At 43.3% G+C, this 26343-nt stretch overlaps 2 protein-coding genes across 6 annotated transcripts in view; both read right to left on the reverse strand.

Annotated features, from left to right (window-relative positions):
• WNK4 (WNK lysine deficient protein kinase 4) overlaps window positions 1-6991 on the reverse strand; it is a 49165-nt gene extending 42174 nt beyond the window's left edge. For all 4 annotated transcript variants that reach the window (XM_089532174.1, XM_089532172.1, XM_089532176.1 and 1 more), the window contains exon 1: window positions 6462-6991. In XM_089532174.1, coding sequence (XP_089388300.1) covers window positions 6462-6983 — 522 coding nt within the window. In that variant the 5' untranslated portion in view covers window positions 6984-6991. The remainder of the gene's footprint in view (window positions 1-6461) is intronic.
• An 11018-nt stretch (window positions 6992-18009) lies between these two features.
• VPS25 (vacuolar protein sorting 25 homolog) overlaps window positions 18010-26343 on the reverse strand; it is a 38060-nt gene continuing 29726 nt past the window's right edge. Inside the window, exons 6-7 of one of the 2 annotated variants that reach the window (XM_089532179.1) lie at window positions 20594-20650; window positions 18010-18124 (exon numbers count right to left, since the gene is read on the reverse strand). In XM_089532179.1, the coding sequence (XP_089388305.1) occupies window positions 18078-18124; window positions 20594-20650 (104 nt within the window). In that variant the 3' untranslated portion in view covers window positions 18010-18077. Of the gene's footprint in view, window positions 18125-20457; window positions 20651-26343 lie in introns of those variants that run through there. The other variant, XM_089532177.1, reaches the window with a different exon arrangement.

Consider the following 26343-nt stretch of genomic DNA (forward strand, 5'->3'; position numbering starts at 1 on the left):
CAGCGAACGATGTCAGCAAAAGCCTATGGACAAATACTACAATTCTCTTTCTGTGAGGAAACAGAAAGGTCAGGTTGCTTGGGACAAACCTTACGCAGGGCCGGGAAGCAGGAGAGACTGTGTTCTTTTGTAAGGCAAGGGCAGGGAAATGATCCTAGGCAGGGGGAAAGACTGAACAGTGTGCATTGGTGTGGAAAGGAGTCCTAGAAAGTAGAAATAAAATGGGCAAAGTGCCCAGAATGCCCAAGTAAGCAGGAGCAGGCACCTGAGGGAAGAATGGGTGGAGACAGACGTCTGAAGGAAAGGAGGAACGTGGAACTGGAGAAAGAAGGGAATTGTGAGGGACAGTTGAGGTCAAACTTGTCTCAGGACTGAAGACTGTATACTGTTGGCAGCAACAAGGCAGGCAAGTATCTGGAAGTTAGGAGGAGGCAGCAAGAAGTGAGGAAGGAGAGGGAACAGGCTGAATCCTGCCCTGCGCTTACCTGCGTAATCTTAAGCCACAGCCTTTAGCTGATTAGAGTATTTTTAAAATGTAAACTACTGAAGATAGCAGCACTTTTATTTTAAACGACGCGTACTGTAGTTCTTGAAAACCTTAAGGATATGAAAATACAATGATCATAGTAACCATGTTCATATGCAATGCTATCAGCGAGCTGTAGAATGCTAGCCTACTTGGATGAGGTGATGCGCTGGTAAATGCTACCAGTTACCACCACTGTGTTTAATGGGAGGTATTAAACAAACCACTGATCTCTAATTCTGGCTTGTTTATTGTGGTATCTTGAAACTGGAAGTCTGGTTTGTCTCCCCAGACTTCCAGTTTCAAAACACCACAATAAACAAGCCAGAATGAGGATCAGTGGTTTGTTTAACCCCTCCCATTAAACAAAGAGTCACAAACCATCAGTTGTTATGGGTTTATTTCTCTAGCATGTCTTCGTAGAGAAACAAGCTAGATTGCTAGAACTGGGGAATGATGATAAGCAAACCATGGATGGAAGCTCTGTGGTTTGCTTCAATGCTCCCTGGTGCAGCAGGAACAATATGCCAGCAAGGGCCACTATGCTGCACCACAAGCACAATAGGCCAGAAACCTGTTTTACCATTAGCTCCAAAGGCTGTTTCATTTGCTCTACTGGCTTTCAAGGCTAGGGAACGTGTATTTTGAATATCTCCTGTTCATGCTGCCTCCAAAATGTCTTTTTGGCATCCCCCCATTCACAGAAAACTTCTCATCCTTTTTTCTTAATTCTTTTTGTTTTAAATGACAGTATTCAATGTTTTTTTTAGGAATCTGCCACCATTCCTTCCATGTGTTCCATCTACAGTAACATTAACAGCATACATCTTCCCAAGCACACAAGGAGATGGGAATCTGTGTGCTCTATACACCTTTGCAGCACATGACTGGTTGCGCTGTGCCAAGCAAGTCACATTGAACTCTCCTGAATTTAATCCCTATTGCAAACAGAGCCAACGGGAAGGCAGCTGCCAGCCCAGTATGCTCCCCTTTTCCCTCCATGTTCCAGTCCCACTCAACACAGCGGCAAAGAATGGGTGACTGTGATATTTTCAGGCTGCACATCTATGCTAATTCACAGGCAAGGGCAATGTGAAAGCCAATGCACATTGTTACTTTTTACATTCTTCCTGCTAGAACTACAGAAAGCAATAACATCGCCAGTCGCAAAGAAGGATCTCCTTCTGCTAGGATTCAGCGCTGGAATGGGTGTGTAAATCTTCTCCAGCCTTGGAGAAAAGTGTAACAATGTAGGTGTGCGTCTGAACACAAGCAGAATGCAATTTATAGTTTTATGTGGGTTTTTCGGGCTATGTGGCCATGTTCTAGAAGAGTTTATTCCTGACGTTTTGCCAGCATCTGTGGCTGGCATCTTCAGAGAATGCTGGCATGGAAGAGAGTTGGATACACACACACACACACACACCGTGTGACCCTGTGTGACATCAGGAATAAACTCTTCTAGAACATGGCCACATAGCCCAAAAAAACCACAAAAAACTATGGATGTCGGCCATGAAAGCCTTCAACTTCACATCAGAATGCAATTCACTGAACACTGTTTTGCTAACCTTATTCCCATGCACCCAGGATTTCAGACTATATACTGAAGCATCCTGACTTCCAGTTAGGTTCCTAGATGTAAAATCCGCACCCAGGGTCCAAATATTGTATGAGGAATATGGACTGGAACTCTGAAAATTCCATAGCACTGAGCCATGGCAGTTAAAGTGGTATCAAAGTGGATGTAGCTCTTGTCTTAGCCAGGAGTAGCAACCACCAGAATGTCTCACTTTGGGCTCGAAGAGGCTGCAACTCTTGCACCCCAAATTCTCTGAACACCTTTCTAGAGACTTGGCACTGTCATTTTCAAGTTAGGAGGAGGAAATCACTTTGACCCTATCTTGTTATTATGTTCCTTGGAATGAATGGAGCAGGAATGTATCTCTCTCTCCTTCCAAACATAACAATTACAGCTCAGCCGTCCTCCCTCAACCTTTAAAAAGGGAAGAGAATGTAATGATTTAAAGGAAACCATCTTCTGCCTGATTATGCAAACTGGCCTGAAGAGGGGTAGAAGTTGGGAAGAACCAGAGGGACCCCCAAACTCAGGAGAAACATAGTGAAGAAGAAGGACAGCCTTGCCATCCAAAAGTCCACAAGCAAACCTGGTAAGGCCAAAGTGTCTCAAGAAGGCAAAGAAGATGCAAAGGTAGCTAAGTCAATGAAAAACGGTCATGAGTTGTCAAATGTTCTCTCCTGTTTATGCTGAGGTCAAATCTACAGGTGCATCCACACTGGAGAAATAACCCGGTTTGGCACCGCTTTAACTGCCCTGGCTCAAGGCTATGGAATTCTGGGAGTTGGAGTTTGTTGTGTGGACCCTCTCGCTCTCCTCAGGGATTTCAGGATTCAACCTGCCTCAAAAGAAGCTCCAAAGTCTGCTGGGAGTTGTGGATTTTCACACACTTTGGGAGGGAAATGGGCCAAAGCATGAGGTCTTAGGCTGTATCCACACTGGAGAAATGATTCGGGGGGGGGGTGTACTAAAACAAATGAGAGTACTTGCCCATAGGGAAACCATACTTTGCCATAGAGAATCATTGGAGAATACCTGCCCAAAAAGAATTGCTGGGGAATACTTGCCCATAGCGAATCATTGGGGAATACTTGCCCATAGATCGTTGGATCTCAACTTGTTCGTTGCGACCCCTTTGGGGGTCAAATGACCTTTTCACAGGAGTCACCTTAGACCATCGGAAAACACATATTTCCAATAGTCTTAGGAACCAAAACATAGTTGAGGGTCACCACTACATTAGGCAGTATGGGCAAGTATTCCTCTATGTTTCCCTAAGGGCAAGCATTCACCAATGATTCCCGAAGGGCGCGTATTCTATAATGCTTCTCCATGGGCAAGAATAGTTTCTCTATGGTCAAGCATTCCCCAATGGTTCTCTATGGGCAAGTAAGGTCCAATGGTTCTCTATGGGTAAGCATTCCCCAATGGTCTTCTATGGGCAAGCATTCCCCAATGGTTCTGTATGGGCAAGCATTCCCCAATGGTTCTCTATGGGCAAGCATTCCCCAATGGTTCTCTATGGGCAAGCAAGGTCCAATGGTTCTCTATGGGTAAGTATTCCCCAATGGTTCTCTATGGGCAAGCATTCCCCAATGGTTCTCTATGGGTAAGTATTCCCCAATGGTTCTCTATGGGCAAGCATTCCCCAATGGTTCTCTATGGGTAAGTATTCCCCAATGGTTCTCTATGGGCAAGCATTCCCCAATGGTTCTCTATGGGCAAGCATTCCCCAATGGTTCTCTATGGGCAAGCAATCTCCAATGGTACTCTATGGGTAAGAATTCCCCAATGGTTCTCTATGGGCAAGCATTCCCCAATGGTTCTCTATGGGTAAGAATTCCCCAATGGTTCTCTATGGGCAAGCATTCCCCAATGGTTCTCTATGGGTAAGTATTCCCCAATGGTTCTCTATGGGAAAGCATTCCCCAATGGTTCTCTATGGGCAAGCAATCTCCAATGGTTCTCTATGGGTAAGTATTCCCCAATGGTTCTCTATGGGCAAGCAAGGTCCAATGGTTCTCTATGGGTAAGTATTCCCCAATGGTTCTCTATGGGCAAGCATTCCCCAATGGTTCTCTATTGGTAAGTATTCCCCAATGGTTCTCTATGGGCAAGCATTCCCCAATGGTTCTCTATGGGCAAGCAATCTCCAATGGTTCTCTATGGGCAAGCAATCTCCAATGGTTCTCTATGGGCAAGCATTCCCCAATGGTTCTCTATGGGTAAGTATTCCCCAATGGTTCTCTATGGGCAAGCATTCCCCAATGGTTCTCTATGGGTAAGTATTCCCCAATGGTTCTCTATGGGCAAGCATTCCCCAATGGTTCTCTATGGGCAAGCATTCCCCAATGGTTCTCTATGGGCAAGCAATCTCCAATGGTACTCTATGGGTAAGAATTCCCCAATGGTTCTCTATGGGCAAGCATTCCCCAATGGTTCTCTATGGGTAAGAATTCCCCAATGGTTCTCTATGGGCAAGCATTCCCCAATGGTTCTCTATGGGTAAGTATTCCCCAATGGTTCTCTATGGGAAAGCATTCCCCAATGGTTCTCTATGGGCAAGCAATCTCCAATGGTTCTCTATGGGTAAGTATTCCCCAATGGTTCTCTATGGGCAAGCAAGGTCCAATGGTTCTCTATGGGTAAGTATTCCCCAATGGTTCTCTATGGGCAAGCATTCCCCAATGGTTCTCTATTGGTAAGTATTCCCCAATGGTTCTCTATGGGCAAGCATTCCCCAATGGTTCTCTATGGGCAAGCAATCTCCAATGGTTCTCTATGGGCAAGCATTCCCCAATGGTTCTCTATGGGCAAGCATTCCCCAATGGTTCTCTATGGGCAAGCAATCTCCAATGGTTCTCTATGGGTAAGAATTCCCCAATGGTTCTCTATGGGCAAGCATTCCCCAATGGTTCTCTATGGGCAAGCATTCCCCAATGGTTCTCTATGGGCAAGCATTCCCCAATGGTTCTCTATGGGCAAGCATTCCCCAACGGTTCTCTATGGGTAAGAATTCCCCAATGGTTCTCTATGGGCAAGCAATCTCCAATGGTTCTCTATGGGTAAGCAATCTCCAATGGTTCTCTATGGGCAAGCAATCTCCAATGGCTCTCTATGGGTAAGAATTCCCCAATGGTTCTCTATGGGCAAGCATTCCCCAATGGTTCTCTATGGGTAAGAATTCCCCAATGGTTCTCTATGGGCAAGCAATCTCCAATGGTTCTCTATGGGTAAGAATTCCCCAATGGTTCTCTATGGGCAAGCAATCTCCAATGGTTCTCTATGGGTAAGAATTCCCCAATGGTTCTCTATGGGCAAGCATTCCCCAATGGTTCTCTATGGGTAAGAATTCCCCAATGGTTCTCTATGGGCAAGCAATCTCCAATGGTTCTCTATGGGTAAGAATTCCCCAATGGTTCTCTATGGGCAAGCATTCCCCAATCGTTCTCTATGGGCAAGCATTCCCCAATGGTTCTCTATGGGCAAGCATTCCCCAATGGTTCTCTATGGGCAAGCATTCCCCAATGGTTCTCTATGGGCAAGCATTCCCCAATGGTTCTCTATGGGCAAGCATTCCCCAATGGTTCTCTATGGGCAAGCATTCCCCAATGGTTCTCTATGGGTAAGTATTCCCCAATGGTTCTCTATGGGCAAGCATTCCCCAATGGTTCTCTATGGGCAAGCATTCCCCAATGGTTCTCTATGGGCAAGCAATCTCCAATGGTACTCTATGGGTAAGAATTCCCCAATGGTTCTCTATGGGCAAGCATTCCCCAATGGTTCTCTATGGGTAAGAATTCCCCAATGGTTCTCTATGGGCAAGCATTCCCCAATGGTTCTCTATGGGTAAGTATTCCCCAATGGTTCTCTATGGGTAAGTATTCCCCAATGGTTCTCTATGGGCAAGCATTCCCCAATGGTTCTCTATGGGCAAGCAATCTCTAATGGTTCTCTATGGGCAAGTATTCCTTGGTGATTCTTTATGGGCAAGTATTCCCCAATGACAAAGTACAGTATTGCCCAATGACTCCCTATGAGCAAGTAGGGTTTCTCTATGGGCAAGTATTCCCTAATGATGTCCTATGGGCAAGTAATCTCCAATGATTCCCTATGAGCAAGCATTCCCCAATGGTTCTCTATGGGCAAGTATTCCCCAATGATGTCCTATGGGCCAGTCTCCTCCTCCAATGCTTCTCTATGGACAAGTGTTCCCTATTGATCCCCTATGGGCAAGTCCAACAAACGACCATCGCCCTTGAGCCACGGCTGTTAAAGCGGCATTAAAGCGGATCCTGTGTCTCCAGTGCGGACGACGCAGCCTTTGAGGCTCGCAGGAGGGGAGGCAGAACCCACCTGGAGCTCGCACCAGGCGACTTCGACGGTGGTCTCGGTGTCGAGCCCTTTGTAGACGGTCTTAAAGGAGCCCCGTCCGATCTCGATGTCGAACTTGAGGAAGCGTCCGTCGGGGGAAGTGGCCACTGCGCGGGTCTCGGCCTCCTCCGTCTCCTCATCGGCCGCCTCTCGGGGGCTCGGGCGGCTCTCGGGGGTCGACGGCACCCAGACTGGGGCGGCCGGAGAAGAGGAGGATGAAGATGAGGAGGAGGAGGATGAAGTAGTAGTAGCAGCAGTAATACTGGCCCTTCCTCCTCCTCCTCCTCCTAATCCTCCTCCGTCGAAGCCCCGGAGGCTAATCTTGTAGTTGGAGCCTCGGCGGCCGGAGGGTCGTAGCGGCCGGAGAGGAGCCCCGACGTCCCCCTCCTGCTCCTCCATTGTCCGGCTGGTCATGGTCAGCTCCTCCAAGGCTTCTTGGCAAGAAGGCTGGAGAGGCAAGGCTCCGGAGCCAGGGCTCAGCTCGGGGACCCGGAGCATCAGCATCGGACGGGACGAACTCCTCCAAGAGCCGGAGACGGAGCAAGGCTGACTGTCTCTCTCTCTCTCTGTGTGGCCAAAGGGGCCGGACAGTGGGCTCCGAGGAGGAGGAGGAGGAAGGGAAGGCGGCCCCCGACCCAGCGCCGCCCCTCCAGCAGCCTCAGCTAGCTCCTTCTTCTTCTGCAGCCCCCGCCGCCCTCCTCCAAACTCCTTCCTTCGCCTCCCGCCCTCCTCCAGGCCCGGTCCTCCTTTTCCAGGACGCCTCCTCCTCCTCCTCCTCCAGTCCTCCGCCTTCTTCTCCAGGAGGGAATCAAAGCGTCCTTTGCTCTTCCAGCCTGCCCTCCCTTTCCATCCAAAGCAGCAGGAGCTTCCCTATAGACTTCAGTCGACTTCCTCCTCCAAATGCATTTGCTCTTAGTATTATTACGATGTAGAGAAACCTTGGAGAAACCTAAACTAGTGACAAGGCGCCACAAAATGGAGGGCGTCCAAGGCAAAGGGAGGACGGGGCCAAATAAAAGCTATTTAAAAGAACAAAAACCTCACATAAGTGTGAATTTGTGCTTCTTTGTCACGCTCAAAATGGAGGACGTTTTGGGGAATGCCCTCCTGGAGAGGAGGCCGAAGTGTAGGACACCGTCCTGGAAAAGGAGGACGTCTGCTCAGCCTGGTCTGCCCTCAGCTCCAAAAGGCGCCAAGGAGTCCCTCAGACTTTTCCAGTCTTTTATCCTCCTTTCTCTTCTTTCTTTCTTTCTTTCTTTCTTTCTTTCTTCCAAAGGTGGTTGTGGCTCTTTTTGAGAGGTCTGAGGTGAAAAGTGGCTGAGGTGATGTTGGAAGAAAGGCAGGATATAACAAAATAATAAAATACACTCATCCTTCCACATTTGCAGCTTTGATATTTGCGGATTTGATTATTCATGGATTTGATGAATACATTCTCTCTAGGAATATCTAGGTCCTCCATTGCAACTCTATGGTCAACTTTAAAAGTCGCACTGAAAGACCTAGAGATTCCTGGAGAGGACACTACTAGGCCTTTGTAACCCCTCCAGCGCAACTCTATGGTCAATATCTGGCAGATGTTGAGCAGAGTTGCACTAGAGATTCCTAGAGAGGTGTCCTCTCAGGTAAAAACATGGTGGTTTTGTTATTTGCGGTTCTTCCATATTCATGGGCGGGGGGGGTCTTGTGCCCCTAACCCTAGCAAATATGGAGGGACAAGGGTATTATTCTCTGAAGATGCCAGCCACAGATGCTGGCCAAATGTCAGGAATAAACTCTTCTGGAGCCACATAGACCCAAAAAACCCACAAAAAACAATAAAATATTATCTTTATTTATTCTTCTTATGGTTTATATAACCTCAAAGAGGTACCCAAATTCCCGCCTGGCTGCTTCTGCAAAAGGGGCTCAGGTTTCTGGAAGCGCGTAAAGTTCTTAAACTATTATTATTATTTATTCATTCTTATATCCTCCCAAGTCCGCGTGTTGTTGCCAGCTTGAATGACGCCAACGGCGGCAAATGGTGTGTGCTTATGATCGTCATTGCGATAATAGTGTGTGTGTATATGTGTGTCTTTTTTTTTTAACAGCGCCTTGTTTTGGAGATTGTGCCGAGGAGGTCGTTTGCGTATCCTGTGCGGTTCCTGGCACTCCTTAAGGCAGAAAACATATCCAAGGCTGCATCCACACTGCAGAAATAACCCGGTTTGGCACCACTTTAAGTGGTAAAACTTGCAAATTCTGTCCAAATTTAAGAAGAAGAAATTGTTTTACCTTGGTCTAAGTTGCAGCCCACAGGTTACTACTTCTCATGGTCCCCCTGTTGCAGCTACAGTGTGGTATCTCACAACACAAAAAATATTCAGGGGTAGTTGTGTTGGCCCTTTAACAAATGCAAACAAATATCCATCAGTGATACCTTTATTGGCCAACCGAAATGCACAATATATTTGTTGCAAGCTTTTGAAGCTCCATGGGCTCCAAAATCCACTAGTTAAGGATACCTTTATGGGGCCAACCATAAAAATAAAACAGAAGGAAGGAAGGAAGGAAGGAAGGAAGGAAGGAAGGAAGGAAGGAAGGGTGGGTTTTGGGCCCAAACAGACAAGCCAAAATAAAGCTGCTTCAGGTCACTTTGGAGGTATGCTGTTTAAATGATGCATGCATCCTAAGAGGCCAGAAGCCACACTAAAGCCACGCTCCAGTCCTAAGGATTGGAGCGCAACTTTGGCGCAGCTTCTGGTCTCTTAAGATGCGTGTGTCATTTAAACAGCATTTAAACAGTGACCTAAAGCAGCTTTATTTTGGCCTGTCTGTTCGGGCCCAAAGACACCATGGTTGTCCTCAGTTAAGATGGTATGGAAGGGTATTCATGCAGGTGAGCCCCTCTTCCTTCTGGCCATGTGGGTACTGGGAGTTTCTGTCCAGGGAACAAACTTTAAATTCACAGCCACAGATGCAGGCGAAACATCAGGAATAAAAGCTTCTAGAATGTGGCCACATAGGCTGGAAAACCCACAGAAGACTATACATTTTAAATCCCATTAGCAAGACAAAAAGTTACTTCCTTTGAGATCCACTTTGTCTGGAATCCTGTCAAAGGAAGTGGATCTTAGCTGGTGGGTGTGAGGATGGGGATGGGCTCCTTCTGAGCCTCCATACACACACACCCAACTATGGCCTCCATACACACACACACCCAAGAAATACAGTACACAGATAAATATATACACACAAAATGTTGCATACAGTAAATTTTGTTCCTGTGGTAATGGATTTCTAAGTCTTGTGTGGCATGAAAGAATTTCAATAGACATTTGAAAAGGCTATTTTTTCATCTTAAAGCTCGCTGCAGAAACTAAATTTAAACTGAATTTTAAACATGATGTTTAGGGTTAACCTGAACAGAAAGCTGGAAAACAAAACACATTTGTGGGATGTTTTTCAGACGACATTTCCATGAAAGAGCAATAACGTGAAAACAACCCGAACACAAAGTTGTCAAAACCAGCCCCTTTTTATTTTTGCTAAATTCCGAAAGTACAAAGGAGCTTTCCGTTTGGATTATTTTGTGTTATTTCTCTTTCATGCCAATGCATCTGACAAATAACACCTGGATTTTAAAATCCCAATTCTGCATGGGATTTTACCAATTCCCACTCTGTGTGATAAACTCCTGACAGGGAAACTTTTCAAAGTAACAGGACAAAAAAGAAGAAAAAGAAAACATTTTTGCACCCAGATCATGTGCCCCGACCCATGTCTCTTCTTGGATCCCTTGGTTAGTAGTCTCTGCTGTGCAGAGTGAGCCTTTTTATGCAAGGACAAAGAAAGCAACATTGGGATCAGGGCTTGAAAAAGCTATGTTTTTGGGACTACAGCTTTCCTCCCAAAACAATCTTTCGGGTGTCTGGGAGCTGCATTCAAAAAATGTAATCCCCCCCCCCCCCCCCCGATCTCTGGACAAGATTGTCTGGAAGTAAATCCCACTGAACACCATGGGGCTTTTTTCTTAGTAAATGCGCATTGCCTGGGCTGCATAAGTTTACTGCAGACTCCTTGAAGAGAGAGTAGGATATAAAAGTGACAGATCAATACAGGTGCAAGCTGTGAAAGCAGGAAGGGCTCCAAGGACTAGTTACAACTGCCTTGTTGCTGTATTTCACTGGGAACTCCCCCCCCCCCCCCTTAATCTTTTTCTGTTGAACTTACACAGAGGAAAAGCCTGACCAAGAGAGATGTCATGAAGCTATTCCAGAGGAGCTAGATTTCCTGGAAGATTTCCTGGATTCAATTTATTTGGAGGTTAGGAATTTAAGGGCATGAGGCTTTTTTAAAAAAAATTTCTTTCAATCTTTTCTCTCCATAGACTGCCTGTTGAACCTGTTGTATTTTTAGCCCTCCTGCTTAGCTTGGTCCACTTGTTTGACTTATTTGTGGCTACTTGTTCTGCATTGCAAAGGTAAAAGTGTGCCTCATATTGGGGTCAGAAAGCAGTAATTTATACTTTAAAGACCATTAGTTCTGTTTTTGGGCCCTTGGTTTTCCTCACCGGCTTGCACTGGTAGAGCTGAAATGATGTATATTTTGCTAACATGGCTTATTCTTGTTAATCCACCCAGACTTCTGAAATGTGGTTGTTACCCATTCTATGGTACTAAAAGAACCTGGGTTATTTAAGTCGTTGATGCAAAATGCCTCCCTTTATGCATTCATGTTTTGAGGCATTTATGATTACCTTGGACTCTCCAAAGCTTTGCTAATAGAGCACAACCTTTGGCATGTTCTAACCAAAGTGCTAAGGTTTTTAAGTGGTATGATCCCTATGGCAGACTGTATGAGGATGGAGAGGCTCATCACCAGAAGGACACCAAGTGACAAATTGGCTGCAGTATGATCACAATAGTAGTATTAAATCATTGTGCTTTGCTTTTGTGGAGAGGTTAACACACTGATGAGAGTCGCAGGTCTTTTGGGTGTTCAAGGAGGAAAAACTGCAGGTGACAAATTCTAGGCATTCTCCCAGAAATGACTTACTACCTTCTAACACTAGCTTGAGTAGAGAGGCCAGTACAGTGTAGTGGATGCAGTACTGACTGGAGGGTTGAACCATCAATGGTTTGGATTCAATCCAAGAATTTAGGGTTCAGTGAGATATCATAATGTGGGAAGTTCCAAGCAGGGTCACTTTTTGTTGTTGTAGTTTTGTGATCAAGTCTATGACTATTTTATTCAGATGTTTTGTTAGTCAGTTTGGAATTGCTCTCAGAGCACGTATCCCCTTGAAACCATAGTTGTGTTGTTTTCCCAGAGGTGCTGAATCTGAGTTTTTAGGTCTTGATGTTTCATAATCTTTTTCTTCTTCTATTATTATTGTTACTACTACTACTACTACTACTACCATCATGATAATTAAGATTTAGACTGTTGCTAACTGCATTAACAATATCACATCTCATTTGGCCCTAGATGCTTGGCTCTGATTTCCAGCTCAGCTATGTAGTGACCCAAGAAGTGACCTTGGTAAGGTTGTAGAGCATAGGAAGACATGAGAGCATAACTGTCCACTTCTTTTTGGGAACAGGCCAACCTCAGCTGGAGAGCTATGCTCAGGCACTTCTTGGGCAGTGTGCATCGGATAGCAGAGAACGACACAGGGATTTGGCTGGATAAGAGATCATCAAAGGTGCAGGAGAGTTGAACAAGTGCAAAGAGAGGGAAACTGCTGGATACATTTGGCACAGGGAAAAGGAGGAAGGAAAAAGGAGAAGAGAGTGAGCATAGAAACAAGACAAACGTATTGTAACATTGAGGGAACAGGCCAAAATGTTGCCAGTGTGGAACTCCTTGGGGGCAAGAAATACTGAAAGCTGGCATTTGATTCCTCTACCTTATTCCAGAAAGGATTTTTTGTCCTCTTAATGCCTGTTTCTCCTCAGCACTACAATTCCCAATTCAAAATAGACACTGGACATGAGTGGGATGGGGTGGTAGGACTGGGAATATGGGCTATGAAACCAAAAGAAACTCACAATGTGGAAAGGTGAGATTCTTTCAGCCTTAGAAGAAATCACTCGCAACCCTCCCTGGAATAACATTTGCCAAGAAAACTGTATGGCAGGGTTGCTCTAAATCAGAGTCTACTTGAAAGCACATAACAGTATGTGGTTTCCTTAGACAATGTTCCTGAAGATTACTTAACTATGGCGGGATACAGACCACCCAAAAAGGGCGGTCTATCTGGGCCTTGTTTTGCTGCGAGAGGGAGCCACAGCGGACAAACCATGCGGGATATTTAGGCATCCCTAACTGCCTTTCCTACATGGGACTTAAAAGACTTTTTGGGAAACATTTGAGAAGATCCAGCTACTCATAGCTGTGTGATGTCAGTAATGGGCCTAACACTAGCCATGGTTTGTTGCCTTAATCCTGATTAAGACTGCAGATGGCTAGAGCAAGGGAAAGTTACTGTTTTGGATTACAGTGCCGAGAATTCCCCCAACCAGCATGACCTGAGCTGTAATCCAATGCAATAACTTTTCCATGATCTGACAAGCAAAGTCCTGCCCCAAGAAGGCATGTATATGGAAACTCCAGTAAGACTTGCTTGTCACCTTTGAAAGATGAGAGTTTTAAAGAACAAAAAACAAGGACACTGTCCTGGTTTTCATCAGTACAGTTGCAATACTGTACCATGGGGAACACAAATCATGGTTTGTAGTTAAACCTTAACTGTAAGCTTTAGAAAGCCAGATACAATGTTTTAATGAGATGTAAGGTAAACTCACTATGCCCTATCCAGCATTGTTACCCAGTGTTGTGACTAGGTTCATTTGCTATAGAAAAGAATGACGCACATGTAACCAATATATGCCAAGGTGTCTGGTCCATTCACAGCCACATCTTCAGGAACATCAAATATGCCGTGTACTGTTTATTCCCCAGAAGGTCCAAGCTTTGGGCATTTGCCAGCCCTCCTTGTGACTAACATTCGTTCCAGACTCCCAGCAAAAAGGTGTGTGCCACTTTTCTTTGAACTGGAATTTATCGCTTCAATTTATGAACGGGAACAGTGAACCATTTGGCACAAGTGCAGGCAACAAGAGGGGTTTGTCTTCCTTGTGGTAATCTTTTCTTGGTTTGTTTAATTGCTGATGGAACTATTGACACAAAACACACAGCAACTATGCCTGAGATTAATTTCCTTTTTCCTGAGGTCAAGTTGTTTCTGTTCCACGATAAAAGGTAGGAAAAATGAGGGAGTCAGTCTCAAGCTGTACACACTGCTCTGTTCTAATTCACCAAATTTGCACTATCAGGACAGGAGGCAGTCCATTTCATATTTGCTAATGGGCACTGATTCGTGCACTAAAGAGCTGATGCGAGGGGGGCTGGAATTCAAAGATGCCTGAAAGTCACTATGATTGGAATCCCTGGCCACGATCCAATAGAGGGGTTTCATGACATAAAGCCACACCAGTGTAGCTGTGCTGTGGATATATTATGCTTCCTATATATGACATCATATACCAGTGTTCAACAAGTCATCACTTGCATCACACCATTGGGCAATGGTCAGTAAGATCCCAGTCAAAGTGTACTTCGGGGAGGCACTTAACACAAGCTTTGTCACAGCAACCATTTGTATAATGGTTACACTATTCAACCTCTGTTTGTCCAGGCACAATTAGGATATGACCTTTTTGCAATGTTCTAAAAAAGTCCGACCAACATCATAAGGGGACTTAATGCCAGCATATTTCAAGATTCTGGTCCTACTTCCGTAGGATGTAAGGGTATTTGTTATTTAGCATCATAGAAAACTCACTCTATTCATGTTCCAGAGAGCTCTCATCTCTGATTTATGTTTAAGGACTGAATCCTTGGTTCTGCTTTCCAGAGTTCTTCTTCATATTATATCCTGAATTAATTCCACTGAAATCTGGAGAGTGACAGAGGTGCATGTAATGACATATCAAAGCTTTGTCTATTTCTTCTTGCTCACAGCTCTGACTACACTTTTTATAAAGGAAGTTATCATTTAACTGCATAGATGATCTCACAGCATGAGTGGGAAAGTAGTTTTATTGACCCAATCTATTTTTAAAATGCTGGTACAGTATAAGCTTTTGAAGAAAAACCTTGAATGATTCAAAAGGCTGTGCAAACCTTGAGTTTTCTAAAGTGCTGAATCGTCATCCTGCTTTTTAAATACTAGGTTAGATGGGCAACATGTGCCCCCTTCAGATATTGTTGGACTGCAGTTCTCACCATTGATTGGTGTAGCCATTGGTGAAGGATCATGAAAGTTGTAGTCCAGCAATACCTCAAGGGATCACACCAGTCTGTCTCTGGATTCTCCACTCCATATATGCATCTGAGGTAGTAGGCTCAAGTCTATGAAGGTTCATGCTACCAACTTCTTTCTTTCAGTTAGTCTCAAATATGCGAGAAGATCCTTTTCCATACTGATTTTCCAGACTAAAATAGCTATGTCTTTGAATTCTACCATCTCTGCAGCAGTTGGGCATGGGCCAAATAAAGGTTACTGCCTTACCATAAATAAACTACGTTTCTCTAGGACTTCCGTTGTTATAATGTATATTGTCACAATGCACAGCCATGAAATATTTTGCTTGATCTTCATGCTTGTTCATTCCTATCCACCTTTCTCACTATTTATTTCCCTAGTAATGTATGTTTTGCTCTTAGTTTTTGTTTCCAGTCTGGTAGTCTAAGATAGCATAAAATACAAGATAACATAAAATACAGTCACCCCTCCAAGCCTTGAAAATCTGTGGAGGGGCAACCACCATTAAATTCAATGGGGCGTGTGCCTGTGGCATGCACCCTGCATGCACACACCCCATTCAAGCCTATGGGACCTGAATATGCATGAGTTTTGGAACTGGGGGGGGGGGTCCAGAACGGGTCCCCAACGAGTTCCAAGGGCCAACTGTATAGCTAACAAGTAAATTTGTAAGGAGTCCTCCCTGTCATAAAGCAAGCATTATAGTAACGAGTCCCACTACATGCTGACATAACACACTGTGTAATGATAGTCTTGCCCTTCAAGTCAAAGCCCAATCCAAAGACGTTTGGAATTGCTTTCTGGTTTGATCTTTCTCTTTAGGACTACAGTGTGAATGCAAGCTGTTCAATTCATGCTCTCTGAATTCATAGATTTTTCACTCAAAGTTGTATTGGTGGCAGCTATGCAGAATTTCAACATGCAATTACAAACTTACTTAGAGGGACACTGTTTTAAAATGAACCTATTATGGTAGTAAAATATTTCATCCATATGGTGTTTTATGCCTCACTTCAACCAGAGAGCCCCAAACTTCTAAACATATACACAAAAGTAATATTAAATATTCCTCTCTCAAAGCCATTATTTTGCTCCTAGGTTTATTTTGAGCAAGCAAATTGTATTATTGATTCCCCCCCCCCCCCCATTGTATCCTCTTCAAGCTGTTATGCCACATTGCTCATCCTAGGTCCCTCCATTTTGAACTATCTGTTTATGACTCAACTCCCATTAGAGTAATTTGCACAAATGAAGTCTGAATCATTTTCTGTACTTTTGACATTTGTTTGACCACTGAATGAAAACCTATGCACATTGGTTAGAAGTAATTTGTGCTTGATCTTGCAGTATTACACCTACATTAAGAATGCTTTTAAGTTACTTATTCCAGCTTTCTACAATTTACAGATGTGTGTACTATGGCTCCCATCAATCCTATCCAGTTGGTTTTAGGGTCACTTATGACATTATTCACAAGGTTGGGACTACTACAGCTCCCGTCACTCAAGCCAGTCACTCAAGGAGCTTATCGCTTGGCTATTAAAACTGGCTTACCTCTATCCGGTTTAAAGTTTAATTTGGGCGACATCCTGATTTTATCAGAAGGTTTATGACACCAAATTTGTCGCCTGGATACAGCCTGGGTGTATCTCCGCTTCCAGGAGCACTCCATGCAGCTCTTTTTGGATCCGGGAGTTTTCTGACTTAAGAAAATGGCTAGTGGATTGATCCTGAAAGCAGGAATGGACCTGGGCTGTATGCAGGTGGCAAATTTGGCTGCAAAAATCTTCTGATAAGATCAGGATGCCACCTGAATTAAGCTTTAAACCAGATAGAGGTAAGCCAGTTTTAATAGCCAAGTGATAAGTTCCTAAATCAAGTCACTGACTAAGCAGATGTGCTGCTGGGAAGGCCACAGGCTCTGTACAGTACTTTTGTTTAATTCTTTGCACTTGAAATTGTCTAGATTTCTAGTGTGTCATCCTTTGTCAGTGCTCCTTTCTCTGGCCATAAGTACTTCCCTTCCATTTTACAGCTCACTGGAGAACAGACTTCAGAAGTGGAAGACAAATCCCTGCTCAAAGAAAGCATTGATTTTTTTGGTAGCTGCAAAGTTCCTGCAATCTGGGTATCTTTGAGCAGTAAATCTACCACTCAGGCAAGCAAGGGCCTTGAAAGAAGAAAAGAAGAGTAAAGAGAACTTCGCACCTTAGCCTGGATCCCTAGCTAGGTGGGGCTGTCATATTTCAAGGTGGGGCTTCAAAGGAAAAACAGTGATTTTCTTGTAACTAGCAGAAGCATCTATAATTCTATGTAATTCCAAGGTTGGAAACTATTACAGGTCCAGAGGCTAATTTTCTATTCCTTGGACCACTCTTGTGTAGCACAGGCTGCCAAAATGGTTTTTAAAAAATCAGGGGGGAAGTGGCTTAAAGTCCACTTCTGTTTTGTTTTTGTCTTTTTAAAAAAGTTACAGAGTGTAGAAAAAGAGCAGTCCAGGAGCAGTGAGAGGAAGGGTTGCAAAAAACAGCCTTTCAGTGTGTTGGGCCATAGGGAATGTGGGTTTGTCTGTCCCTGGTGTATTTTAAAGACAGTGCCTGAAACCCGTGGAATCTCTTTCCTCAAGGATAGAGTAAAAATCATTGTGTGTGTGTGTGTGTGTGGTGTGTGCCTTCATGTTGTTTCAGACCTAAGGCGAACTTATCATGAGTTTTTCTTGCAAGATTTTTTTCGGAGAGTGGGTTGCCTTTGCCTCTCACTGAGGCTGAGAAAGTGTGACTTGTCCAAGATCACCCAGTGGGTTGCCATGGCTGAGAGGGGATTTGAACCTTGGCCTTCAGAGACATAGTCCAGTGCTCAAACTGCTACACCATGCTGCCTTTGTTAGTGCCTTCTATATGATTCTCTCCACTTAGTAAGATGTCCTGAACATTCTCCCCTTCACATCCATCCCTACAACATTTAAGTTGTCTGGGATACTGCACCTAGACTCTGAAATCTTTACCTAGAGATGCCTGTCTTGCTTCACCTTTGTGGCCTTCTGATGGTGTTCAAATACTTTCATTTATTTAAAAAAAATAAGCATCTAACCTGGCAATATGCAAAGCTCTTAAGCTTCCTGTATTTTTTAAAACTATGTTTGGCTGCAGTTTTATATTTGTATTGTTTATTTTTATTGCATTTATCTTGTTTTACTATTTGCACATCACTGAGCATTTCCTTAATGTGTGGGTGGGAACTGTGTGGTCCTGTAAATGTTCTTGAACTGTAGCTCCTAGGATTCCTCACTATTGGCTGCGCTTCTGGGACTTGCAGGGCCACATGATTCTAACTCCTGCTTTAATAGAAAGGAAGGCTATTAATACTTATGAAAATAATAAAGGCACAGGAGATTTGAAAGGAAAAAATGGCAACGTATTATCATTGTGACAGCCCAATAAACTTACAGGTTCAGTATCTCTTATTCAGAAATCCAAAATACTCCAAAATCCAAAATTATCTGAATGGGTGGCTGAGATAATTATATTTTTGCTTTCTGATGGTTCAGTGTACACACACTTTATTTTGTGGACAAAATTATTAAAACGGTTGTGTATAAAATTACCTTCAGTCTATGTGTACAAGATGTATATGAAACGCAAATGAATTTCATGTTTGGACTTGGGTCCCATCTCCAAGATATCTCATTATGTATATGCCAAAATCTCAAAAAATCTGAAATCCAAAACACTTCTGGTCCAAAGCATTTTGGATAAGGGAGACTCAACTTGTATTTTTAATACAAAGGGTGTTTGATATGTTGATCACAACAGGTTGAGTGTCAAAGAGAATGTAAACAAAAAAATCACCATTTGTGTAAAATGAAGCAGCCTCTGATGGATTCAAATGAAAATTGATCTAGAGAAGAACTATTTATCACTCCAGGGTTACTTCAAGTACCTGCTCAGCCTTAAAACATGGCAACAGATGCACAGTGTGAAGAAAAGTCTTCTGAAGATATTCAGAGCACCTTTTCCTCAGCCAAATAGCCACAGCACAGCCATTTATTCACTTCATCATAGAATAGGAGGCAAGCTTCCAGGTAAGACGTCTGCCTGTCTTGAGCAAGAGAAGATTGCAACAGGAGACAGTTGACAGTTTATAAAGAGCAGATGTGGAAATGGAGTGGCCCTACTGAGAACTATAGCTCTCAGCAACCTTTAACAATGGCCATGCTGGCTAAGTGGCTGGGGCTTGCAGTCCAACAGTTTCTAAAGAGTCATTCCATTCCCACACCTGATCAAATGCCCTTCCTTCCCAAAGCTTTCTTTTCTGGAAGAAAAAGAAAATAGATTCTTGAACACAGTATGACCCTCTTATCAGCCTGTGCTGGATAAGCACTGCTGGGCCTTGTGGTCATAATACTTAATACATCAGATGACGTGGACTGTTGTGCGTGAGCCTTATGTAATAATACATGTGTTGGTTTTTAAGGTGCCACAAGACTCTGTTGTTTTTAGGCAGCCCAAGTTTCAACACCTCCCTGCATCAAAATTAACCACTGAATTTTATCCAACATGTTTGTCCTTTGTTCTCTCAGAGATCCCCTTAAATAAAGAAAACAGTGCACACAACCCTTGTTGAAAAAATATGCTTTGTAAAAGACAATGGACAATGGGTTGAATGAAGATTGTGTAGCTTCTTGGGGCATCACAAAGGGATATAACAGCCAGCAAAACCTGAAGTTCTGAATATTTGGGGGCCAAGTAAAACCAAGTGACTCAGTACATTAAATATGTAATACAGTGCGTCCTTACTTTATGCGGGGGATCTGTTCTGGACTCCCCTGCGTAAAGCAAATTCCACCTATGCTCGATCCCCATTTAAACGAATGGGGCTCATGCACACGGTGATGTGGTGGCGCACGCACGCCATGGGGGTGCACCCCATTGTTCCCTATGGGACGCGCCACCCCTTCTCTCCGCACAGCTTTCAGAGTATGCTGAAAGCTGTGTAAAGCACACCCACATATGACGCAGGCACACTGTAAGTTTAATTAACAGGGATATCAGCAATAAGACTGTATACTTTTTAAAGGATGTGTCTTTAAAGATGGATTGGCTGGAATAAATTACAATTGTTGATAGGACTAAGTTTACTCATCACATAATTAATAAAGAACATTATCTGTATACTTTAATCTACACACCTACCTTTTAATATGTCTGATTTTTGTGGTTGGGGTATACATAAAATATACCCAATCTCTCTCATTCTATAGTACTTAATGCAACAAAATGTTGTTGTTGTGTGCCTTCAAGTCATTTCTGACATGGCAGCTCTAAGGCTACCCAATCATGGGGTTTTCTTGGCAAGATTTGCTCAGAGCAGAAACTTTTCTGGAACATGGCCACATAGCCCGAAAAACCCACAAAAAACTATGGGTGCCGGCCATGAAAGCCTTCGACTTTACATTGTTCAGAGCAGATTTGCCATTGCTTTCCCCTGAGGCTGAGAGCAAATGACTTACTCAAGGTCACTCATGACTGAGCTGGGAATTGAATCCTGGTCTCCAGAGTTGTAGTCTCATACTCAAAGCACTATGCCACACTGGCAACAAAACTGAATGCATTAAAAACCAGAACACCAACAAAATACTTGTAAGATTGACAGTTCCAACATATATTTCAATAAATATATAGTACCTATACTTTCCTAAGCAAAATCATCCTCCATCCAGCTGCTATTTAATTTATCAGGGGGAAAATAGCAAATAGGAGCAATTTCCTTTCAGGAAAAATGATTCTGCTATGAGTGATCAAACCTCTTCTCTTTTCAGCTCCAGTGTCCCAATCCAAACTGTCTTCTCTGTAGCGACTGGCTAAAATTTAAAGACATGGGAGAACTGATCACAATGTGTCATCTGCTTGGTACTTTAGTCAATTTACAAAGATTCCTTCAAGAGCTAGTGTCCTAATATATATTAGTATTTCGTTATGCCCAATTGTTCATTCCTTCTCTCCCCCCCAACCCCCCAATCACTCCCTCTCTCTTCAAGAAAGGTTGCCAGAAGCCCACAGGCAGAAGAAAAACAGGTTCCCTCCTCTCATTCTGTTCCTGATGCTGTTGGAGTGATCAAACCACAAACACAACAGGAGCCGATCTGTTTGAAATGCAGACAGCCGGAAGGCAGGCAGCCCATCCCATGGGAGAGGAAAGGGCCTCTTTGCATCAGCACAGGTGGGATGGGAGTTATAGTGTCAGGTGGAACAAGTATTGATAATTCCATTCCTTGAGCTGCAAAACTCATGGTAAAGCATTTGAGAAATTACTTTTTTCAACTACCCGAACCCACAGCCAGGATGGCTATTGGGGAGATTCTGGGAACTACAGTCCCAAGAAAGTTACTTTTTCCAGTTTCTGGTAAGCTATATCAAGGTGATACTTTCTGCATTTTGAGTGCAGTTTGGAAAGTTGTATCTAACAGGGTGTTACCCTAGACCTAGAAGGTGCACACTGAAAGGTGCATATGAAGAGACCTTTTGTCCATCTCCACCTATACAGAATTAAGGATCAGGGTATTAAGCAGACTTTAGTACTGGTACCTTTGTTTTCAGAAAATTATTCCATAGCATTTTTTTGGTTTAATCTGTCAAACACAAAAAACACCCCTGTTCCCAGTGATTACCACTTAGCTTCTGAATGCAGAATTGATAAGCTTTGATTAGGAAACGCTGCTTATTCTTCAACCATTACTTCATCTCAGAGCCCCAGCACTTTAAAGAGGTCCTACAGGAAACTATTAGGATGGTGCAACCTTGGGGACTCCCCACTAGCTCTTGGGGATTTTCCTGTCCCTAAAACTAGTAATCCTCCTGAATCCCTGGTTGACCTTTAGAATGGAGACCTTTGGAATGGTTCAGATATGATTGCGCCTGCTGTCCTTGGATGTAAGACTAGGTTGGCTTTCTTTGTGATCAGAGGAGGAGGGGACAGCAGTGCAACGGCAGGGAAAGTGGTTAGAGCAATGGTGGTGGAAAACCTATGGAAAACATGAAGAGTCCTTCAGGGGCGTCATCGGGGTGGGGTGGGGTGCAGGGGTATAAACCGCACCAGGTAAAAGCCTAGAGAAGGGGTAAACACATGGTGGGGCAGTCACTTGTTCATCTTAAATCCTCCCTGACACCAGCCAAGGTGCCACTGCAAAAGTAGGGAGAAGAATGCCCCATTGAAGAGCATTACCCCACCCTCCCTTCCCTTCTGAGTTTGGCCAGGCAGGTGAGGCAGGGCTGTCTGCTGCCTTGCCCACTCATCTAGCTGCCCAGGTGGGTAGTCTTGTGAAACAGAGGGAGGGAAGAGGGTCAGAGCTGTCTTCTGCTGCCACCAACCCTAGTGATGCCACCCGAGTCCCTACTCTGTGATGGTGACGTCAAAAAAATCTGTTCCAGACGTTGTATCTATTCCATCACCACCTGCTCAAACTTGTTCTGAGTTGGTAAGAGGGCTTGTTTCTCTTGGCTAAGAAGACGGAGGGAGAGGACATCTTGATAGGCTGCTGTGATCAGTTTGAAAGCTACTTTGCTGATAAAGTTACTCATCTGCATTCTGAGAATAGTATCAGTCTGTTGGATGGACTGTTCATACCTGCTTCTCTAGTTAAATGGGATAAGTTTCCATTTGTCTAACCTGGGGATGTGGACAGGATTCTTGGAGATCCAAGGCCACTCACACATGTATTCAGCCCCCCCCCCCCCCAATACACACATGTTTGAAAGAGCCTGCAATAAGACTATTACTGGGGAAACACTCCCACTTTACCAGAAAACTAGTATTTTAATATTCCTTTCTTGGAAAAAGATGTCTCATTATCCAGAATAGGGAAGTATCCAGAGATCCAAGGGCCAACGTTTGTGTTCCCAGAACCCACCGCGGGCTGTACTCCATTTTTAGAAGCTTGAAAGTATGTTTAAAAATCTATTTGGAGCAGAAGTAAGGTACAAAGGCATTAATGTTTTGACATTGCCAAAAATGGAAAAAGTGTGGTTACTTGTTTCAGAGGAAAGGGTTGATGAAGGTCTGAGAGGAACTAGCAGGCCAGGAAAAAAACACCCGAGGAGGCACATGGCTTCAGGATTTGTATACCTTATCTGCAGTCATTACAAAACAGCTTTAGGCCCAATTTGGAAACTATAGGTAGAATCTCTTCTGTCCAAATGCAATTCAAATATATTTGATTTACTTGGGGGGTGGGGAGAGTACCAAAAAACCCTGCAAATACCAAAGTAAATGAATTTGGTTTCCCCCCATTGCATCTGGAAGAATGCAAATTAATGATGGTGTGGATTTCTGTTGTGAATGTTTTCAGTATAACCAGAGAGAGGGTGGGCATTGGGTGGAGGGGCAGCACATTCCATCTCACCTGACTTTTTCTCCCATTAAGGAGAACCTCTCTCTTTCTTTTGGCAAAGTGCCATTTTTGAAAACACCTTTGTATGCACAGGTTTGTCTCTGTTTTTGTATGTATTTTTCTCCTTATTTTAATTTGATCCCACATCTGCTCTTAAAGCCTTTTGTATCTTTCCTTTAATGGGAACATTTATCCAACCATTTCCTTTGTGTTCATTTCCCCCCCCTTTTTAACCTATTTCCTATTTTTTTCTTGCCACACGAGGATTGTTGTTGCCGTCGATTGTCCTATTTAAAGAGTGATGGTCAACTCCTAGAGCACATCGAAAGGAGGAAGGGGCATCTTATGGAAACATGAGGAGACTCTGGAGCTCATATCCTTATTTGGGGGGGAGGGGGCAGGAGAAAGTACAAATGTATCACTGTGAAAATCACCAAAATAGAGATCTCTTTGACAAAATAGCAGTGGAGATGAGCGCCAAGGACCCTGACTACAGAGAAGTGCCGGATGAAAAGTTAGGCTCTCCAAAAGAGGTACAAAGAAGTGTCCAATCACATGTCCCATAGTGGGAGTGGGGCTGCAATGCTGACATTTTTTCAGACAGTTGCACCAGATTCTATCCAAAGGTTCCATAAGTAATTCCAAAAGGGTCACAAGGAGCACAGAGATAAATAGAGTTCCTTCCAGACATTCACAACCTGGCTCCTAGGTTCTGTCTCCTGAACCTCCAGATGATTCTCAGGAACTGTTTTCTACTGAATCCAGTAAGGCACCAGTACTTCATTACACTCTCTTTATATTTAATGACAATACAGTCCGTCCTCCATATCCATGGGTTTAAGCATCCATGGCTTGAAAATATTAAGAAAACATATACATTCCAAAATCATGCACACCTTGATTTTGCCATTTTATATAAGGTTCACCATATTACTATCAATTGTATTTAATAGACTTGAACATCCATGGATTTTGGTATCCACAAGGGGTCCTTGAACCAAACCCCAGTGAATACCAAGCGCCCACTGTAGATATGTGTAATCCCACTCTCATTAGTTCATAAATCAAGCTAGCAAGTTTTCCATTTTGTTTACCAAGCAGAATTTACTCCACCAGCCCCAGAGGCAATGGTAAATATGACTGCTGCTGTAAAAATATTCCATAATAGACAGTAGGCATGTATGTCACTTGAAATAACGGGGTACATTAACCTTTGTTTTTTGGTTGCTACAGCTGATGTTATAGGTGTCTGCATAAGAAATTATTTCCCTACTGGTTATGGGTTATATATGCTTTCACTGACAGCTATGTAAGTTCCAAGAAAAAAAATACACTTCTACCCATATGTTAGGTTATGCTCTGTGTCTGTGTAATAATTGGATTTGTTTTTGAGGGTGTTTGCATTCTAGAAGAATGTATGATGTGAAACTGAGGTTACTGTGCACCTCTGCAAGTTTCGTTGCCCACACATAGCACCATTTCAAATAAAGACGGAGTGTGTGGACTTTTTCATATAGGCAAAAGAGACGGGAGCATAGCATGATGCTCCTGACAGTGTCACGCAATTTGGTGAAGATTTTCAGATGACATTGTGTGACTTCACAATAATCCTGCCATTATCCCATGAACAAAGAGGAGTTTTCCAGCTGCTTTTCATTCACATGAATTAAAAGCGGATGGAAGAGTATTTTTGTTTTCTGTTACCTTGCTCATTCTTTTTAACACCTAACTGAAACTACTGGGGGAAATCATTTGTTGTTCAGGAATTTGGTGGCATTGATATGAGATGATACTAAACTTCTAATTTTCTTTGCTATCTACTCAAAGAGGCTTCAGAGGTTTTTAAGCATTTATTCAATATGGTAATTGATTGGATGTGAATTAACAAATAAAAAATCCATACAAAAAGGAGGTGCTCTTCATGACTCAAGAACTGGAGTTCAACTTCTGCTGGACAAGTTAACACTCCCCTTGAAAACAGAAGCTTGTAGTTTGGACCTTTTCTGTACTCAGTCTTGACTCTGGATGCTCAAATTTTGGCTGTCAGTAGGAGTTTTCATGACTGAGTATAGTGCAGTATCTACATCCATTCCTGGAGATTGCATATCCAACCAGAGTGACTTATGTCTTAGTTACATCATATCTGGATTACTGCAATGTGCTCTACATAGGTATTTAGGAAACTACAGTTGCTGCAGGATGCAGCACTCCATTTGTCAACAAGGGCTGCATAAGGAGAACATGTGATAGAGGCTGCATGTGCACAGCAGAAATAATGCAGCTTGACACTGCTTTAATTGCCATGGCTCAATGCTATAGGATTCTGGGATTTGTACTTTTGTAAGATAGTCTTCTCTATCAGAGAGTTTTGGGGCTACAACAAACTACAAATCCCAGGTCTCCATAGCACTGAGCCATGTCATTAAAGTGGTGTCAAACAGCATTATTTCTGCAGTGGAAATGCAGTCTGATTATCTTACAGAGTTAGCACTGGCTTCCAGTCTGTGTGCAACTCAGAGTGCCGCTGATGATTTTTAAAGCCCTGACTGGTTTGGCACTAAGATATTTGACAGGCTGCTTTTCCTCTATTAGTTTTTCACCTGTTAGGAGTCTCTTTGGAGGCCCTCCTATGTGTCCAAACAACTCAAGATATGTCTAATTGGGACTGTGGAGTGTGGGACCTATGGTGGGACTTAGGTGTACCTATGCTCTGGAACTACCTTCCAAAGGAGGTGCATTTTACTTCCTTATTGATTACCATCTAGACCAGATGTTGGTAAAGACCTTCTTTTTAAAGAAGGCTTTAGTATGTGGCTTGGTTTGTTGCTTTTTGAACTATATTTCTGAGATATTTAAATATTTGATTGCTGTAGCATTATTATCTTCTGCTAATGTTTTCTTGTTGAATGTTAAGTTGTAAAATGAAACATGACATCAGTCATGTTTTTAACTGCCCCATGACTGATATTCTTGTAAACTACCTAGAACTCACTGGAAATAAGAGACTATTTTTTAAAACGTTTGTATGTTTTCAATCTTAATTTTATACAGTTTTAACCAGGTTAGTTTAATTTTTTTAAAACAATGTTTTTAAAGTGTTTTTATCTTGTGAGCTGCCTTGGGTCCCTTTTTGGGAGAAAGGTGGCATAAAAATGAAATAAATGAAT

The sequence above is a fragment of the Sceloporus occidentalis genome, unplaced genomic scaffold (genome assembly GCF_023333645.1).
Source record: "Sceloporus occidentalis isolate IW3139 unplaced genomic scaffold, rSceOcc1.0.p SCAF_7, whole genome shotgun sequence".
Lineage (NCBI taxonomy): Eukaryota > Metazoa > Chordata > Lepidosauria > Squamata > Phrynosomatidae > Sceloporus > Sceloporus occidentalis.